The sequence below is a fragment of the Ammospiza nelsoni genome, chromosome 24 (assembly GCF_027579445.1).
Source record: "Ammospiza nelsoni isolate bAmmNel1 chromosome 24, bAmmNel1.pri, whole genome shotgun sequence".
In the NCBI taxonomy this organism is placed as follows: Eukaryota; Metazoa; Chordata; class Aves; order Passeriformes; family Passerellidae; genus Ammospiza; species Ammospiza nelsoni.
The window spans coordinates 6,464,511-6,482,666 of NC_080656.1; the positions used below are offsets into that span (position 1 = coordinate 6,464,511).

General features: G+C 39.7%; 2 protein-coding genes across 2 annotated transcripts; one reads left to right on the plus strand and one right to left on the minus strand.

Annotated features, from left to right (window-relative positions):
• The first annotated feature begins 702 nt into the window (after positions 1–702).
• LOC132083638 (uncharacterized) lies at positions 703–9,313 on the plus strand. The gene is made up of 7 exons (XM_059488435.1): positions 703–870; positions 2,833–2,980; positions 4,691–4,824; positions 5,629–5,766; positions 7,517–7,697; positions 8,409–8,499; positions 8,652–9,313. The coding sequence occupies exons 3-7, from the start codon at positions 4,729–4,731 to the stop codon at positions 8,881–8,883; spliced, it is 738 nt and encodes a 245-aa protein (XP_059344418.1). The 5' UTR covers positions 703–870; positions 2,833–2,980; positions 4,691–4,728; the 3' UTR covers positions 8,884–9,313.
• Positions 9,314–10,761: 1,448 nt separating this feature from the next.
• Positions 10,762–14,790, minus strand: BTG4 (BTG anti-proliferation factor 4). Its single transcript, XM_059488370.1, has 5 exons — positions 14,644–14,790; positions 14,137–14,332; positions 13,273–13,410; positions 12,142–12,337; positions 10,762–11,203 (listed from the first exon to the last, which is right to left on the minus strand). The coding sequence occupies exons 2-5, from the start codon at positions 14,307–14,309 to the stop codon at positions 11,036–11,038; spliced, it is 675 nt and encodes a 224-aa protein (XP_059344353.1). The 5' UTR covers positions 14,310–14,332; positions 14,644–14,790; the 3' UTR covers positions 10,762–11,035.
• Positions 14,791–18,156: the final 3,366 nt, after the last annotated feature.

Here is an 18,156-nt window from a genome sequence, read left to right on the forward strand (position 1 = left end):
TGCAAAAATAGCCTGAATCAAATGGGAGATTGTTTCTGTCAGGGGAAAACGGGGCAATCCCTGTGGATTGGACAGCGCAAGCACCAAAAATGAATTTAAATAATTCTAAATATAATTTTGTGTCGCCATGCAGTACCTGAGGGTGATGCCATTGGGGGGGACACAAAGCCTAACTGGATTTGTAGCCAGAAAATCTGAATTTTTTATTTATAATTTCCCTTTTGTAGAAGAATTTTGTGCTCCAGATGAGAGTTTAGAAGCTTCACAGGCAGAAGCGAGCATGAAAGAAATGGGAGGAATGAATAAATCCCTGCAAGCTGGACAGTGCAATAGCCAAAAATGAATTTAAATAATTCTAAATATAATTTTGTGTCACCGTGCAGTACCTGAGGGTGATGCCATTGAGGGGACACAAAGCCTAACTGGATTTGTAGCCAGAAAATCTGAATTTTTTATTTATAATTTCCCTTTTGTAGAAGAATTTTGTGCTCCAGATGAGAGTTTAGAAGCTTCACAGGCAGCAGCGAGCACGAAAGGAATGGGAGGAATGAATAAATCCCTGCAAGCTGGACAGCGCAAGCGCAAGCACGGATTTAAATAACCATAAACCCAATTTTGTGTCTCCGCGCAGCTGGTGCGGGCGCTGCCCCCGGGCGCTCGGTGCCCGCAGGAGGGGCCGTTCCTGCCCTGCCGGTCCCGGTTCGCGGTGCCCGCGGGCATCGCCCGGGCCCGGCGGCTGCGGCTGCGCCCGGGGCGGGCGGCGCTGGGCGCGGGGCTGGGGCTGCTGCTGCTGCTGCTGCTGCTGCTGCCGCTGGGGGGCGCCCTGGCGCGGGCGGTGAGTACGGAACGGGCAGCGCCCTCCCGAGGCGGGTCAGGAATTGCAGCAATTCCGGCAATTCCTGCAATTCCTGCAATTGCTGCAATTCCTGCAATTCCTGCAATTGCAGCCATTCCTGCAATTCCGGCAATTCCTGCAATTCCTGCAATTCCTGCAATTCCTGCAATTCCTGCAATTCCTGCAATTGCAGCCATTCCTGCCATTCCTGCAATTCCTGCAATTCCTGCAATTGCAGCAATTCCTGCAATTCCTGAAATTCCTGCAATTCCTGCAATTCCTGTAATTCCTGCAATTGCAGCAATTCCTGCAATTCCTGCAATTCCTGCAATTCCTGCAATTGCAGCCATTCCTGCAATTCCTGCAATTCCTGCAATTCCTGCAATTGCAGCAATTCCTGCAATTCCTGAAATTCCTGAAATTCCTGCAATTCCTGTAATTCCTGCAATTGCAGCAATTCCTGCAATTCCTGCAATTCCTGCAATTCCTGCAATTGCAGCCATTCCTGCAATTCCTGCAATTCCTGCAATTCCTGCAATTCCTGCAATTGCAGCCATTCCTGCAATTCCTGCAATTCTTGCAATTACTGCAATTCCTGCAATTCCTGCAATTCTTGCAATTCCTGCAATTGCAGCAATTCCTCAGAATTGCCCAGAGAGCCTCTGGCACTTTCACCTGGAACTCTTGTGCCTTTTATTTCCTTTTTTTTTGGTGATTTGATTTTGAATTTTTGTGCCTTTTATTTTCACTTTTTGGCGGATTTGATTTCGAATTTCTGTCAATTTTGTTTCGATTTTTTGTCGATTTTATTTTGAATTTTTGTGCCTTTTACTTTCATTTTTTTTGGTGATTTGATTTTGAATTTTTGTCAATTTTGTTTCGAATTTTTGTCATTTTTATTTTGAATTTTTGTGCCTTTTATTTTCATTTTTTTGGTGATTTGATTTCGAATTTTTGTGCCTTTTATTTCTAACTTTTGTCAATTTTGTTTCGAATTTTTGTCAATTTTATTTTGAATTTTTGTGCCTTTTATTTTCACTTTTTGGCGGATTTGATTTCGAATTTCTGTCAATTTTGTTTCGAATTTTGGTCATTTTTACTTTGAATTTTTGTGCCTTTTATTTTCTTTTTTTTTGGTGATTTTATTTTGAATTATTGTGTCTTTTATTTTCATTTTTGTTGGTGATTTGATTTCGAATTTTTGTCAATTTTATTTTGAATTTTTGTCAATTTTATTTTGAATTTTTGTGCCTCTTATTTCTAATTTTTGTCAATTTTGTTTCGAATTTTTGTCAATTTTATTTTGAATTTTTGTGCCTTTTATTTCTAATTTTTGTCAATTTTATTTTGAATTTTTGTGCCTTTTATTTTCATTTTTTTTGGTGATTTGATTTTGAATTTTTGTCAATTTTGTTTCTAATTTTTGTCAATTTTATTTTGAATTTTTGTGCCTTTTATTTTCATTTTTTTTGGTGATTTGATTTTGAATTTTTGTCAATTTTGTTTCTAATTTTTGTCAATTTTATTTTGAATTTTTGTGCCTTTTATTTTCTTTTTTTTTTTGGTGATTTTTTTTGAATTTTTGTGCCTTTTATTTTCTTTTTTTTTGGTGATTTGATTTTGAATTTTTGTGCCTTTTATTTCTAATTTTTGTCAATTTTGTTTTGTTATATGTAATATATGTTATATGTTATATGTAATATATGTTATATGTTATATGTTATATGAAATTTTAATTCTATTTTTAATAACTTTATTTTGCATGTTGTGCATTTTAGTTTGAATTTGGCGAAATTAACTTTGAATTTTTTGAATTTTATTTTGAACGCTGCGGCTTTCCTTCAGAATATTTCGAATTTTAGCCTGAATTTTTGTGAAGCATATTCTGAATTTTTGTGAATTTTAGAGTCAGTCGTGTGAGTTTTAATTTATTTCATTTTTTTAGGGATTTTTTGGTTCGTTTGACTTTAGTGATGGGATTTCATTTGCGTTTGCAGCGGCCGTTCCGGGCCCCGCGGGCCCTCCCCGCGTTCCGGCGGCGGCAGCGCCGCTCCCGCCTGGCCGCGTTTCGCTGCTCGGCTCCGGCGCCGCTTCCTGAGAGCGAAGCTCAGCGCGCCGGGCGAAGCTGCGGGGCTGCGGGCACAGGTCAGGCAGCAACGACCCTAAAAAACCCAAAAAATCCTAAAAAAACCCCAAAAAATCCCTAAAAACCTCCCAAAAATCCCTTTTAAAAAGCCCAAAAATCCCTTTTAAAAAGCCCAAAAATCCCTTTAAAAAAAACCCAAAAAATCCTTTTAAAAAAAACCCCAAGAATCCCTAAAAACCTCCCAAAAAAATCCCTTTTAAAAATCCTCCAAAAATCCTTTTAAAAAACCCCAAAAAAATCCCTTTAAAAAAACCCCAAAAATCCCTAAAAACCCCCCAAAATATCCCTTTTAAAAAACCCCAAAAATCCCTTTAAAAAAACCCCAAAAAATCCTTTTAAAAAAAACCCCAACAATCCCTAAAAACCTCCCAAAAAAATCCCTTTTAAAAATCCCCCAAAAATCCTTTAAAAAAACCCCCAAAAAAATCCCTTTAAAAAAACCCCAAAAATCCCTTTTAAAAAACCTCCAAAAATCCTTTTAAAAAAACCCAAAAAATCCCTTTAAAAAAACCCCAAAAATCCCTAAAAACCCCCCAAAATATCCCTTTTAAAAAACCCCAAAAATCCCTTTTAAAAACCCCCAAAAAATCCCTTTAAAAAAACCCCAACAATCCCTTTAAAAAATCCCCCAAAAATCCCTTTAAAAAAACCCCAAAAATCCCTTTAAAAACCTCCCAAAAATCCCTTTTAAAAAACCCCAAAAATCCCTAAAACCCCCCCAAAAATCCCTTTAAAAAAAACCCAAAAATCTCTTTAAAAAAACCCAAAAAATCCCTTTAAAACCCCCCCAAAAATCCCTTTTAAAAAACCCCAAAAATCCCTTTAAAAAAACCCCAACAATCCCTAAAAACCCCCCAAAAATCCCTTTAAAAAAACCCCAAAAATCCCTAAAAACCCCCCAAAAATCCCTTTAAAAAAAACCCAAAAAATCCTTTAAAAAAAAAACCAAAATCCCTAAAAACCCCCCAAAAAATCCCTTTTAAAAAAAACCCCAACAATCCCTAAAAACCCCCCAAAAATCCCTTTAAAAAAAACCCAAAAAATCCTTTTAAAAAAAACCCAAAATCCCTAAAAACCCCCCAAAAAATCCCTTTTAAAAAAACCCAACAATCCCTAAAAACCTCCCAAAAATCCCTTAAAAAAAAAATCCCCTTAAAAAACCCCCCAAAAATCCCTTAAAAAACCCCAAAAATCCCTAAAAACCTCCCAAAAAATCCCTTTAAAAAAACCCCCAAAAAATCCCTTAAAAAAAAGCAAAAATCCCTTTTAAAAAGCCTCCAAAAATCCTTTTTAAAAAACCCCCAAAAATCCCTTTAAAAAAACCCCAAAAATCCCTAAAAAACCCCCAAAAAAATAAAAACCCCAAAACACCCCTGAAAACCAAACACAACCTAAAAGGCCTAAAAGCCAAAAAAAAAAAATCCTAAAACCCCAAAAAACTTAAAAACAAAAAAAAAACCCTAAAACCCCAAATCCCCTAAAACCCTAAAAAACCCTAAAAAATCCTAAAACACAAAAAAATCCTCAAAAAACCCCAAATCCAGGGGATTCTGCACAGAGTGGAGCCCAAATTCTGAGTTCAGGCTGCTGAATTCAGGGAGCCCCAGGATTTTGTGTTCAGAACTACCCTCAAACTAATAAAACCTAAATAAATTGAATGCAAAGTAATTAAATTAATGAATAAAAATTAATGAAATTCCTATTTGCAGCCTGCTTCCCCAGGAGGGGGCAGCCCTGGGAGGAACAAATGGACCTGGAGGATTTTAACACCAAAATTTTCTTTGAGGTGCTGCTCAGACAATCCCAATCTGTCACCACCACCCTGGGCCACTTCAAAGAAGAGGTAAAAATTCTTATTTTAAATCAAAATTAAATTTAGCAATAATTAATTCATTTTTTTGCTGCTGCTTTTCGTGTAGAAGAGCATAAAATTCAGTATTTTTTTCTATTTCTGTGTAGAATCTTTATTTCAATTTCCATCTCTTTAAATAAACCTGTCCTCATTTTTGTTTTCTAAAAGTGGGAAGAGGAGTTTTAAGATAAAATATTTTGATTTTTCTTGAATTTTTTTCTCTTGGTGCTGAACTGACAAGTTTTGGAAAGTGAATTCAGCTTTGACTTTTTATCTATAAAATGAAAAATATTGAATTTTCTGCACTGAAGAGCTGCGGGTTAAGCTGAGGAGAGATGAATTAATCACTGGATGTGTAGGTTATTTAAATTTTATTATTTAAATTTTATAGTAATCATTTTTTTTTAAATTTTATTTAAATTTTATTGTAAATATGTTCATTTTGCTGCTGAAATCAATAGGAGAGCATTTCACAGCCCAAATCTGAGTCCACCTGTGGCACTTTGGGAAATCCAGGTGAGGTTTTAACCACGATAGAGGGAGCTGGATCACAGTGAGCATTTACAAATAAATAATAAAGAAATAATTTTATTATTAAAAATGATATAGAAATAATTAAATAATGTGGGAAAATCACCATTCCCCAAGCTGCCATCGATGTGTTGTCCCCAGTTTGGGGTTTAGTACAAAAAGGAAAATTTCACCAGCTCCAAGTGATCCGTCACTCCTAAAATCAGTTTTTAATTGAATTTATTTATTCATTTTTATTTCTTTTCTTTTTGTTTTGTACCGCAGGTGAGAGCTGTGTACCACAGGGTAATGAGCGAAATCTCCTTGCTGAAGAACCTTTGGCTGAAGGCCCTGAGCACCCCAGCCAAGGGGGAGGAAGAGGAGGAGGAGGAGGAGGAAGAGAGCACAGAGGCCGAAGAGCAGGTAGAGCTCAGCAGGAGTCAGGTGGAATAAATTAAATTTATACATGGAATAAATTTAATTTATTCACGGACCAGTAAATTGGATTTACACATGGAATCACAACTTGAATTTATTGGATAAATCCAATTTATACACGGAATGGTGAGTTGAATGTATAAATGGAATGGAGAGTTGAAATTTTACATGGAATAAGTTGAATTTATACATGGAACAGTAAATTGAATTTACACATGGAATAACAACTTGAATTTACATATGGAATGGTGAATTGAATTTACACATGAATTAACAAAAAAAGGTGAATTTACACATGGAAGAACAAGTTGAATTTTTACATGGAAAGGTGAATTGTAATTAATACATGGAATAACAAATTGAATTTATACATGGAATGGTGAATTGAATTTATTCACGGACCAGTAAATTGGATTTACACATGGAATCACAACTTGAATTTATTGGATAAATCCAATTTATACACGGAATGGTGAGTTGAATGTATAAATGGAATGGTGAGTTGAAATTTTACATGGAATAACAAGTTGAATTTATGCATGGAATGGTGAATTGAATTTACACATGGAATCACAATTTGAATTTATACAGAGGATAAATCCAATTTATACATGGAATGGTGAGTTGAAATTATACATGGAATAAGTTGAATTTATACACGGAACAGTAAATTGAATTTACACATGGAATCACAACTTGAATTTATTGGATAAATCCAATTTATACACGGAATGGTGAGTTGAATGTATAAATGGAATGGTGAGTTGAAATTTTACATGGAATAAGTTGAATTTATACATGGAACAGTAAATTGAATTTACACATGGAATAACAACTTGAATTTACATACGGAATGGTGAATTGAATTTACACATGAATTAACAAAAAAAGGTGAATTTACACGTGGAAGAACAAGTTGCATTTTTACATGGAAAGGTGAATTGAAATTAATACATGGAATGGTGAATTGAAATTATACATGGAATAACAAATTGAATTTATACGTGGAATGGTGAATTGAATTTATACACGGAATAACAAATTGAATTTATACATGGAATAACAAATTGAATTTATACATGGAATAACAAGTTGAATTTACAAATTGAATGGTGATTTAAATTTATACATGCAAAGGGGAATTGAAATGATACATGCAATAACAAATAGAATTTACACATGAAATGGTGAATTAACTTTACACATGGAATAAATTGCATTCTCTTCTAGAAACTTTAGGCACAGCCACGTAAAATGTCACTGTCAGTGCAGGAGATATTTCATATTTTATAAGGTGCAAAACATTGTCCATAAACAAGAGGTGACACCCCAAACCTGCAAAATAACAAAAACTTGACATGAGAAAGGTGTTAAACATAAGGCAATATTCAAATCATATTTGCAATATTCAAATAATAACTTGGAGGGTGAAAAAATCTGAGAGTTTGGAACAATGACCACTGGAAAAGGCTTTGAAAATGCTGCAGGCTTCATTTGGTTTGGGACAAATCTGTAATTTAAGTTTTACAGGAAATGGCAGGGGATGCCAGGAGGTTTAATTTAAATAATTTAAAAGATTATAAATATTATAATATTTCAATAAATTTAAATAATATAAATATTATTTATGATATTTATATTATTTAAATTTAAATTAAATTTATTAAATTTAAATTTTTATAGATTTAAAAGGTTGTAAAAGATGGTAAATGGGAGCGCCCCTGTGCTGTTCCAGGTGCCTCTGCCGGGGTCCCCCCGGGCGTTTGGGAGCCCCCAGAGCCCCAGGTTTCGTGGCATCAGTAAAACCCCAAATGATCCACGGGAATTCATCCCCCAAAAACTGATCCCGCTGCTCCAGTCCGTGCTGCAGCTGCTGCAGGAAAACAGAAAATTCAATTTATCACCCGCGAGCCCAGGTAAGACACAGAGAAAAGCACTTCCACTCCCCTTTATTTTATTCCTTTATTATTTCAGCTTAAAACGCACAAGATTCTCCTACAAATCAGATTTTGGTCCCGTTTTGTTGAGGATCTCCTTGGGCTTGATGAGCAAATTAAATTGGGGAAAATTCACGCCAATTTGGGGTGGGATGAGCTCGCAGCATCCCCTCTGCAGGGTAAATAAAAACTGAAATAATTCTGACTTTTCTTTCTTTTCCCACCACCGTTTCCCCTTGCCTACAAAATTCCCCGTGCCAGAAATATTTACTCAAAAACCACAGTGAGAGAGGGATTGTTTAATAAAAGAACATTTCTGGGTTTCCATGCCTCCTTTATGATTAGATTCTCTAAGAAAAGTAAAATTTTAGTGCTGCTCACCAGCTCTAAATGCCACTTTTCCACACTTTGGTGATGATTAGTTTCTCTAAGAAAAGTAAAGTTTTAGACATTTTCTTCATTCTTTTTATAATAATTCACAGTGCATCAACAGGGATTGGTTGAAAAAGATTAAAATAAATATGAGAAATGCTCAAAAAAATACATAAAATATATAATGTACGCTCAATAAAATAAAAGTGTTTTATCCACTCATATTGCAGTGTTGCTTCTGGGACAAAAAGAAAAGCAATTTTTTTGCAATAAATAATCTAATTAAATTAATTAATTTAAATTCTACTGTTCTTGCAGCAGAATCACACAACAAGTGGCTGATGAAGAAAAACCAGAATTTCCTTCACCTCCTGAGCAGTGGAAGGCACAGCCTTGCACAGAGGGCACAGTGAGCAGAATTTCCCATTATTTACTATTTAATCTCATTATTTCGCTGCCTTGTACAGTGAAATTTGCCTTTCGTCCTGTGAAGATGAAACTTTAATACATACTGCCATTTCTTCTCTCCCAATTTAAATTTTTCCCTGGTTTTTTTTTTAGCCCTGGAGAGGAAATTGTCAATTCCTCGTCCCCCTCAGAGCTGGAGGACAAAGTGGATGCCCTGACCGAGGAGCTGCTGCAGATTGCAGAGGATGAGGAGCAGTTCTTAAACAGCAAAGGCAACGAGGATTTGCTCTCTTATTACCTGGAAATCACCAGCCTGGAGAAGGAGAGCTTGGCGAAACAAATAAATGCTTTGGAAGAGGAAATAGCCCAGGGCAGGAAGGTGTGAGGCTCCAAACTCCCTGTAGGAGCTGAAATGAAGGATGTGGGACTCCAGCAAGCTCCTCAAAATGCAGCTTATTATAAATGCAGCTTATTATAAAATGCAGCTTATTATAAAATGCAGCTTATTCCAAAATGCAGCTTATTATAAAATGCAGCTGATTCCAAAATGCAGCTTATTATAAAACACAGCTGATCATAAAATGCGGCCGACCCCAAAATGCAGCCGACCCCAAAATGCAGCCGACCCCAAAATGCAGTTTACTGCATCCAAGGTGTCACAGCAGTCCAGGGTGACAGAGCTGTGCCCACAGCTGTCAGCTCCAGCTGCAGGCAGGCCTGGAGAGTCTGAGTTTAGGTTAAAAATCTATATAAAATAATATAGAAATCTATGTAAAATAATATAAAAATTAATATAAAAGAATCCTATACTTTTCTTTTGGTTACAAATTCATTATATACTTTTCTTTTGGTCACAGTGCATTATTTACTTTTCTTTGCTGAGCATCTTCATACATGAGAACCAATCTATCCCTTAACTTTTACCTCTAGCCTATCATAACTGCTATAATTTCCATATTCATGTCACTGTTCTCCAATCACTAATAGTTTGTACATTGCAGTTTAAGCCGGAAGTTGTTTTTCAGTTTTCTTGCAATAGAAAATTCTTTTTTCGACCTGCCACATTTGCTGCCTTGTTTGCCTGTGCTCTCTTTCTGCTTGGTAAAAACATCTTCTCGTTTGGGGTGGGTTTATCCTTTGCTCTAAGCCATAAAAACCCCTTCTAACCAACACACCCTTTGCCTCACTGGTTATCCAGTGAGACTGGCTCAGCAATTCTTTTCTTCTGTATCAAAACTTGCTTTTATTTCTGTTCCTTCTTCAGAGCCTCCATTCAAAAAAATCTTTCTGCTAGGCATAAATATCCGTGAGACTTTCTTGTCAAACTTTCATCCTTCCCAACGCTGCAACCCAAAGGAAATCTCTATTTTTGCCTGAATTCCAGTGTGTCCAACCCAAAGGAAATCTCTATTTCTGCTGAATTCCAGTGTGCTTCTCCTCTCCTTCCCAAAGGCTCACTAAATCAGGAGGCAGAGCAGTGCAGGGATTGAAGTGACAAGACTTTGGCTGCAGGAAATGACATTTCTGGCCACATCCAAGTGCTGAGAAGAAATATTGCTGCAAAAGCCCCGACTCAGAGTTTCCAGGAACAGGAGCAGAAAATAGAACCACTCAATTCCTGGTGTGAAATAAATTATTCTTTCAACTAATGCATCACTCCACGAGGTGCTCTGAGGCCCCTGCAGCTGAGAGCTGCAGTTTTCTGATTTTATGACACAGCAAAAACTGCAGATACGGTTGCTTGGGTTAATTATAGCTGTTTAATTATACTTAAAGTGCAAGAAATTCATATTTTCCACCATTGAAGCAACTTCTGAAGTCACCTTATCCGGCTCTGTGCCACCACCCACCCAGGAATGCCCTGTCCAGGCCATTCCTGCTCTTCAACCTGGGGAACCCATCTGTCCTCCCAAATTCCAGAGCCAAACCCCAAAACATGAAATATTCACTATTTCCCAATATCAGCTCAGCCTCCAGTGTAGATAAACAAGTGAGGGAAGAGCAAAGTCATTCAAAACCCTTTTTTTTACCCCTATAAATATAAAACTCATGGGGGCACAGCAGAATTTAAATATTTTTATGAGTTATTTAATACCCCAGACACTTCTGCTGGTGATATTTAGGTCTTGGCTCCTGACACCTCCGCCAGGAGGAAGCAAAGTGTTTTTCAAAGCAGCTCAGGGGTGTTTTATCCTCCTTCACCTGCTGGTGTTTCCACCAAAAAAGCTCCTGAACACCCTTCAAGGCACCACCAGCAGCTGGCTTTGGTAAAAAAACATCAGCAGATTTATTGATTTATGCATTTCCTTTTTAACTCACAAGCAGAGCATCGCATTACATCTTCAATCTTATGTTAACATCAATTAAAAACATTTAAAACCCTGGAGGGGGGAAAAAAAAAATCCCCCAAAAATATTCACAAATACAGAGTCAGAGCCAGGGATCAGACAGGAAGTGCTGTTTTTATGAGGTTTTGCAGTGCCAGCCTTCACCCCCTCACAAAATCAGGGCTCCACAGTCCCCGAGGAGCCCTGGCTCTACCTCTTGGTGTTGATCCAGTGGTACCTGTCCACCCGGGGGCCAGCGAAGGTGGCCGTGGGTCTGTAGCTCCTGTAGCCCCTGTGCTGGCCAAGGTGGGAGCCCTCGGCCACGTGGGGCTTCCTGTGCAGGTACTGCCACCAGGGAGCCGGGCAGAAGTCGCCAAACTGGGCGGCAAAAAATGGGGAAAAGCAAGGTTAAAGTGTGCTGGGGAAGGAGGGGGAGCAGCCAGGACACCCCAGACCCACCCTGCGCCTTCCTGAGGAAGCTGGGCCATCATTGCTGTCTGCTCCCAAAGCTCATCCCACCCCAGAGCATCAACGAGGCTGGGAAAACCCTCCAAGGACAAGCCCAGCTGTGCCCAAGTGCCACAAATTGTAAACCCTTCCAGGTGACACCATCAGGGCTGGTCCCCATGGAACAATTCAATTCTTCAAACAGCTCATACACCGCTTATCCCGAAGTTCATCCCACCCACAGCACCACTGAGGCTGGGAAAGCCTTCCAAGGACAAGCTCAGCTGTCCCCTAAGCTGTGTCCCCAAGTGCCACATCCTTTAAGCACATCCTCCAGGTGACACCATCAGGGCTGGTCATCACCCCATGGAAAAAATTCCATGCTTCAAACAGTTCATACACTGCTCGTCCCACCCACAGCACCACTGAGGCTGGGAAAGCCTTCCAAGGACAAGCTCAGCTGTCCCCTAAGCTGTGTCCCCAAGTGCCACATCCTTTAAACCCCTCCAGGGATGGTGACTCCATCAGGACTGGTCACCACCCCAGGGAACAATTCAATTCTTCAAACAGTTAATACACATGGAGTGGTATAATGAGAATTAATTAGAAAGAAATAGGGCCACAACTCCTAAACTTTGTTTCACAAAGCATGGACAAGGGCAACACTTAAAGCCAACTTTTATGGGACAGGGACACCACCTGCCAGGGCTGGAAAACCCTTCCAGGGATGAAATCACACCTGAACCTCCCCTGGAGCAGCCCAGGGCTGTTTGCTCCCATCCTGTCCCTGGGAGAAGAGCTGACCCCACCTGCCAGAGCCCCTCTGGAGGGATTTGGGGGTGAGGAGCTCCCGCAGAGCCCCGGCTCACCTGGTAGATGCTGTTGGGGTTGCTGACGGTGGGGATGGCTCTGGGCTCCCTGCTGAAGCTCTCCTCATCCGAGGAGCTGCTGGAGTGATAGTCCAGGGCTGCCCTGCCCACGGCCAGGCTGATCTGCTGGGGCAGCTCGGGGCTCTCCTCCCCACCAAAGTGCGCCACGGTGAAGGGCCGGCTCCTCTCGCCGTACCTGCAAGGGCTCACCTGAGCAAGCTGGCACTGACGAAGGCATTGCTGAAAAATCCCTTGGCCAGGATTTTCCTCCTGGGAGGCTGAGAAGCCTCAGAGCAAAAACAATTATCTGATTGCTTCTCCTGTGTTTTGCTGCTTTGGAATGCGTTTGAAGATTGTTTCATTAGTTTTTACTGCGAGTTGTTTTAACTCAATGGCCAACCAGTGCCAGGCTGTGTCAAGACTAGAGAGAGTCATTTGTTATCATCTTTTTAGCATTCTGTAAGTATCCTCTGTTCTTTAGTATAGTTTAGTATTTAATATAATTTAATATATAACATGTATTCATATATATTTTTATATACTATATATATTTAATAGATACCTATATATTATATAGAACACGTATTATATAATACATACAATATATGAAGTATATATTAAATACATATTTATACATATATATTATATACACATAGATATGTAGATATTATATACACATAGATATTATATACACATAGATATTATATATAATATAATTTATTAAATATATAATATATATTTAATAAATAATATATCATCTAATATGTGTGCTATACTATATATTATATATTATATATATAGTATATTATATAATTTATGCATTTTTATATTTATATTATTATAAATACATAAAAATGTTTTGTAGTTCTATATCTATATATTATATAATTTAATATATGCTATATTACATTATAGTATAGCATGCTACATGCTGTACACTATAGTATATTATAGTATACTATATATAGCATATAGTATATTATATATATTATAGTGTACTGTAACTTCATAGAGTATGCTATATTAGAGTATAATCCAGTATTATAAAATAACAAATTAGCTTTCTGAGAACACCAAGTCAGGCTCATCATTCCCCACAACCCCAGCACCAAGGCACGCCCTGGAGCTCACCTGCAGCACACCTGGAAGGGATCCACCCACAGCGTCATCTCCTCGGGCAGCCCCAGCAGCTCGAAGGCCACGTCGCTCTGCACGCACGCCTGCTCCAGCAGCGGCTCCCGAGCCCGCTGCCTGTTGATCCTGATGCACCTGGGGACAGCACAGGTGGCACTGGGGACGCCGCTGCCGCCCTGCGGGGTCTGATCACGCAGAGCGCGCCCAAAAGCTCAATAAGTTGTCCCAGCACTTTTAACTTGTTGATGCAGGCTCTCACTCGGAGCCCCAAACAGAAATTCAGCCTCACAAGCTGATTCATCAGCTCAAACAGGGTTTGATTTTAGTTCTCATCAATGAGGCAAGTCCCTGCTTTGAGTGTTTAAAACAAAACCGTCCCAAAAGTCACTGTCAGACCACCTGAATTCTGCATCCTAGGAGTCAGGGGCTACTTGAGGCGGAAGTCTTAAGTGTCTCAATTCTCTAATCCCACATCTAGAGGTAAAAAACCCATTTCCACCTCAGTTCTCTGATCCTGCATTTACGGGTTAAAAAAAAAAAAAAAAATTCCACCTCAGTTTTCCACCTCTAATCGCACATTCACAGGTAAAAAATATTTCCACCTCAGTTTTCTAATCACATGCTTACAGGTAAAAATAAAAATTCCACCTCAACTCTCTAATCCCACGTTTACAGGTAAAATAAAAGATTTCCACCTCAGTTTTCCACCTCTAATCACACATTTACAGGTTAAAAAAAACCAAAGTAATTTTCACCAATTCATTAATTTTTCCTTCAAGCTTAAGGGGTATCCTGGTGGTTCCCTCTGCATTATTTATTTCACTTTGAGGCCTCTTGGATGCCAACCTGAGCCCCTCTCACCTGAAGGCCTGGCCTCGGGAGGGGTTGTCCAGGTACCAGTGATTTTTGTACTTCTCAAACAGCAGCGTGGTCAGCTTGGCTGCAAACTTCTCCATTTTGTGCTTGCTCAGCCTGTCCTCCCTCTTCACCAGCTTGGTGATGAAGAAAACCGTGGCAGCAATTTCATCTTTCATCTTCAATTGGAGCACAGGAGGTGCTGGAGCAGGGATGGAACAGAGCAGCAGAGATTTAATAACATTAAGGCACAATCAGCTTCCAAAAACTGATGCTGCAAAATCCACACAAGCCAGGAGAGAAAAGCCTGACTGCCAAACAGAGATTTAAATTTAGTTTGGGATATTAAAATCGCTCTAATGCATTACTAGAAGGTACCTACACTAAGCAAGTTAAGAGAGAATAGAGAAAAAGAGTTTAAGACATAAAAGTTCTTATTTGTCATATATATCACAAGCAGTAGACTTTACTAAAGAGAGCTTTTAATGTAAAAAAAAACACCAAAAATATCACCTTTTCACAGCAGAGACAGTAAAAACTTGAGATAACCTTCGCAAACAGCTTGAAGAGGCACAAAAAAATCCAGATAAAAGCGCCCAGGGCCCTGGCTCAGCCACACAGGAGCAACCCCAACAGCCAAAGTTTCCCTCCCCCTTTCCCTGGCAGGGCTGGGTCAGGTTTTTATGGAACAGGAATCATGTGGAGCTGAGGGCTGGAAGAGCCTTCAGGTGTGCAGGAGCTGCAGGTGTTGGATTAATTACCAGCCTGTTCCAAAGGTATCCCCAAATCTCTTTGCCTTCATTCCTGCATCAGCTCCTTCTCTGAGCTGACAAAATTGTGTGCAGGGAAATGTCAAAGAGCAAGGTTTGCCACTTTAAAATGATGGGTGATGCACATAATTTTAATTTTTAAGTTCTTCTCAGTACATTTAATCCACTCTGGGTTTCCTAGACAATCCCAGACTCACAGATTGGGATTCCTCCAGGGATGATTTTGTCGTTCTGGCCAAGTCAGAATATTAAGTCTGATTTCTTTGATTTCACATCACTTTTCCTCCATATCAGATTTTAACCTATTAAAAGCCATGACCTCTTCCTCTCACCTTTGATTTCCTTTTATTCTTGAGCTACCCAAGCTAAAGCAGCAGCAGCCATGGTGGGGAGCACAGAATTTCCTCATCACTCCTCACCCTGCCCCATTTCAGCCCTAGGAATTCCTGAACCAAAACTGGCACAGCCATGAAAGAGCAGCCAACAAACTCTCCTCCCACTCATCCCCAGCTGCATCCAAGCAGGAATTCCTCTCATCCCAGCAGATTTAGCAAAACCCAGCATGGACAGCCAAGTGTTCTGACTGAGAGGAGGCAGGAGATAAATGAGGAGATGTTTGTGCCTTTTGGAACATGATGCTGTTTTGATTCTTGTTAGGAACGGGGAGAAAAAGCCAAACCACTAAAAACCAGTGCCTGGATATCCATGGGACTGATCCAGAGCTGAAATCAGGAAAATGTGCCCAAAGGCTTGAGTGGGGCTGAAACGGGCCCCCAGCCGGGCAGGAGCATTCTCAGCCAGATTAAATGAGCTGTCCCTGGGTCAGCAGGCAAGCCCAGGCTTGAGGCAGGCAGGGCCAGAGCCAGGCACAGTTTCTGTAGTAACTGCAGCCCAAACCCAGAGCAAACACTGCTCCCCCAAGCACACCCTGGCTGGAGCCACCCTCCAGGACTTTTTTTGCAGTTTTCCTGCTTTAAAGGATTAAAAAAAAAAAATGGGAATAAAGAAGCCAAGTGCAATCTCCCCTCTGCACGGCGTTTGATTTTTTTGGGTGATGGAAGGCAGGCAGATCCTCCAGGTAAGCAGCTGCAGTTTGTAGATATTGATATAAAAATCAAGAAGGCTGAGTGATTTCCAGGGGGAAAAGCATCCTTGGTGACAATCTGAAGGAAAAGCAGCTTGCATTTGTTTGGTCACTCCCCTGGGCACATCCAGAAGCACCAATTCCATGGATTAAATCAGAGGCAGAAGAAACCTCATACTTGAAACATCAAATTTATACTCCTGTACTTAAGACATGCAGTCTCTGTAAAAAGAATTATTGTGGACTGGAGTGAACCAGAAGCTGATTCTGATCGCCACCACAAAAACTGTAAGGGTTTGAGTACTCCATATTGCTAGAATTTGATTTAAGATTTAGTGATTTAAGTAATAAAATAAACCTAAAAATCCCCAGTGGTTTCGACCCAGGATGTTCTAAAATTAAACAACAAAGGAAAGACTGCAAAGCTCCCTGGGTTTATTTTATGGGGTCTAAGAGCTGTTGCCGTAAGTGTTTAAATTTTCTGGGTTTGCTTCCTCTGTGTGTGTGTGCCATGATTTTCAGAGCTGGACAGATCCAAGAGATCCAATGGCTGGGCAGACCCCAAAAACCAAGAGAGAGGTGCAGGAGGTGGCACAGCACAGGACGCTCACCCCTCTGAGCTCTTCTGGGCATTCCTGGTGGGAATCACACCAGGCTGGAGCCCCAGGGCCACCAGCTGGGACTGCCACCAGTGCCACCAGGGCTCACCCTCCCCTGGGACCGTTTGGGTGGAAATTCCGAACTCTGGGTGTGTTCCCCATGTTGGCTTTGCCCATGGAAACCTCTCCTGCAACAAAGCTCCCACGGCTGGGGCCACCTGAGCTGTCCCCATGTCCCTCTGGAGGGGTGGCCATGGTGACAGGAGTACACAAAGCTCCCAGGCAGGGCTGGCCTGGGGACATTCGGAGCCAGGAGCCCCAGGGGAAAGGATGGGAACATTCCAGGAGAAAAGGTGGGAATATCCTCAGGGAAAAGGTGGGAGCAACCCAGGAGAAAAGATGGGAGCATCCCTAGGTGAAAAGATGGGAATATCCCAGAAGAAAAGATGGGAGCGATCCAAGGAAAATATGGGAATATCCCAGGGGAGAAGATGGGAGCATCCCAGGAGAAAAGATGGAAGCAACACAGGAGAAAAGGTGGGAACATCCCCAGGTAAAAGATGGGAACAACCCAGGGAAAAGATGGGAATATCCCCAGGGAAAATATGGGAACATGCCCAGAGGAATTCTGCCAGGAAATGTCTCCTGGGGAAAGGAACAGGGAGGAATCTAAATACTAAATATAGATATAAATATTATACATAAATGTATTTAAACTATATAAGAATATGAATATGAATAGAAATATGAATAGAAATATAAATACAGCTACAAATATAAATATATATTTATAATATGTTTATATTTATCTAAATATGTATATTAGATGTATATTTATATTGAATAGAAATATATATCTAACATATATATTTACCTCTAATTTATATTGGGTATAGATGTAATATGTGTATTTACATATAATGGAAATACATCTCAAATATAAATATGCCTATAAATATAAATATAATGTAAATACATATAATATAAATGTACATCTTTGGCATTTAGCAGAATAAGGGTGATATGACCAATATTTTCCATTATTTCCAATTCTGTATTATTTTAAGAGCATTTGAGGAGATGGAGAATATGAATATAACAATTGGAAGTCTTTTCTTTCGTTGCAGGCTTGCATTCCATGACTCCAGGAGAAGTGCTTGGTTTGCAGGCAGTGTAGTTAGCTGATTGTCTCCACCGCCCCACAATCACTAACTTCACTGCCACCAAAACAAGGCACAGCATTCTCTGCTCCAGCCTTGACCTGGAAACTCCCAATTTCCTACTGCAAAATCATCAATAATGGGATTTATCTGCAGCTTTATTCCCAGAGTTTTACCTGCCCATGTCAGTGTGTGCTGCATGTTGGTAATGGGAAGTGAAATCTTGGATTTCTTGAAGTTGGTGCTAAAATCCTCAGGAATTTTCCTGGACCAAGAAGCCTGTCTGATTTTAAATTCTTCATTCATTGTATACTTCATTTTTAACACACAGAGACTGGACTATGACTTTTTTAGGTTGCATCCTTCAGCTTCTCTGCCAGATATCAATAATTTTCTTTTTCATATCTTTTATT

Excerpts from the sequence above, each read along its gene's own strand:
- LOC132083638 (XM_059488435.1), top strand. The coding sequence starts at position 4,729 with ATGGACCTGGAGGATTTTAACACCAAAATTTTCTTTGAGGTGCTGCTC. Across the intron at positions 5,767-7,516 it reads GCACAGAGGCCGAAGAGCAG|GTGCCTCTGCCGGGGTCCCC; the intron begins GTAGAGCTCAGC and ends GTGCTGTTCCAG. Across the intron at positions 7,698-8,408 it reads TTTATCACCCGCGAGCCCAG|CAGAATCACACAACAAGTGG; the intron begins GTAAGACACAGA and ends CTGTTCTTGCAG.
- BTG4 (XM_059488370.1), bottom strand. The coding sequence starts at position 14,309 with ATGAAAGATGAAATTGCTGCCACGGTTTTCTTCATCACCAAGCTGGTG. Across the intron at positions 13,411-14,136 it reads TCCCGAGGCCAGGCCTTCAG|GTGCATCAGGATCAACAGGC; the intron begins GTGAGAGGGGCT and ends TGCTGTCCCCAG. Across the intron at positions 11,204-12,141 it reads ACCCCAACAGCATCTACCAG|TTTGGCGACTTCTGCCCGGC; the intron begins GTGAGCCGGGGC and ends TTTGCCGCCCAG.